This window comes from Melampsora larici-populina (genome assembly GCF_000204055.1).
Source record: "Melampsora larici-populina 98AG31 unplaced genomic scaffold MELLAscaffold_11, whole genome shotgun sequence".
In the NCBI taxonomy this organism is placed as follows: Eukaryota; Fungi; Basidiomycota; class Pucciniomycetes; order Pucciniales; family Melampsoraceae; genus Melampsora; species Melampsora laricis-populina.
Genome location: NW_006768775.1, coordinates 1,060,761 through 1,061,779, shown reverse-complemented (window position 1 = coordinate 1,061,779; position 1,019 = coordinate 1,060,761). Strand labels below are relative to the sequence as shown.

General features: G+C 45.4%; 1 protein-coding gene across 1 annotated transcript in view; it reads right to left on the bottom strand.

The window, feature by feature from the left end:
• Positions 1-1,019, bottom strand: part of MELLADRAFT_104908 (uncharacterized protein) — a gene marked incomplete at both ends in the record, with an annotated part of 4,797 nt that overhangs the window by 948 nt on the left and 2,830 nt on the right. Inside the window, one exon of the mRNA XM_007408030.1 lies at positions 587-761. Coding sequence (XP_007408092.1) covers positions 587-761 — 175 coding nt within the window. The remainder of the gene's footprint in view (positions 1-586; positions 762-1,019) is intronic.

Here is a 1,019-nt window from a genome sequence, read left to right as displayed (position 1 = left end):
GTCCCCCTGAAACTCGTCTGCTGACCCAATCGTCGTGTAGTCGGACCCTTTGAAATAAAAATCTCTTTGAGCGTGTCTGTAGTATTGCTGGGGAAGAAGTTACCCCTCAAGAAGTAAATGAATCGTTCCTTCAGAGCTAAAGACAAAGGGCCGTAGCCGAGGGCCCTGATTTCGTATCGTGTCGGTTCACCTCCGTCAGCGCCCCCGCAATTTATAGAGACCGCATAAGTTCTGTATTCAGCCTTGCGGTTCAAATCAATTGAAACCTACGCAAAACAAGTATGTCAGATCACGGCTTCATCAGCGTATAATCTGTGATGCGGGCCTTGACTAACTTGTTCTTCAATTTCGAAGTTGCCGGAAAAATAAACTCCATGGCCCGTGGTTTTGTTTAAATCTGCCGACATCATAGACTTTCGAAGTTTTAAACACAATCAATCGGAGGATGAATTGTACGCCAGCGTCCGTTTGATGTGAAAAGATAGAGGACACCAAATGTTCGCGACCAGGATGTAATGATTGGGTTAAAACATTGATATATGATGGTAGGATGTCAATCTTAAGGGCTTCCAATCGAACGACTCACACTGTGACGACCGTTATACTCAGTAATTGGGGCCTGGTCTCGGGCTTTGGCTTTGAGGAGGGATGGTATTTATAGGCCAAGCCGGTGTTGCATTTGGTGAAATGATTAAGCTTAGCTGAGGCAACCGTGTGCCGCTCGTATGCTTTGGATTTTGATGATTGGTATGATGTTATATCTGTTGGATTTTCAAATGTCGCCAAAAGTCAGCCACGCGAAATGTGGACGCAGCTTTAGGCAATTAAATCATGGCAAGAGCTCGAGTCGAGTAACTACACCACGCAATTTAGCTCGTGTCGATCTTGTTATTTTGATAGTTCGGCTTGTCGGTGGCAGAGACATAGCCATGAGGTCACTCGTGATGTATGAAGAGTCAAGTAAGGTTTGAGCTTTCCGTGCTTCGAGCCTAAGCAGCATTGACTGTGATATCACATGC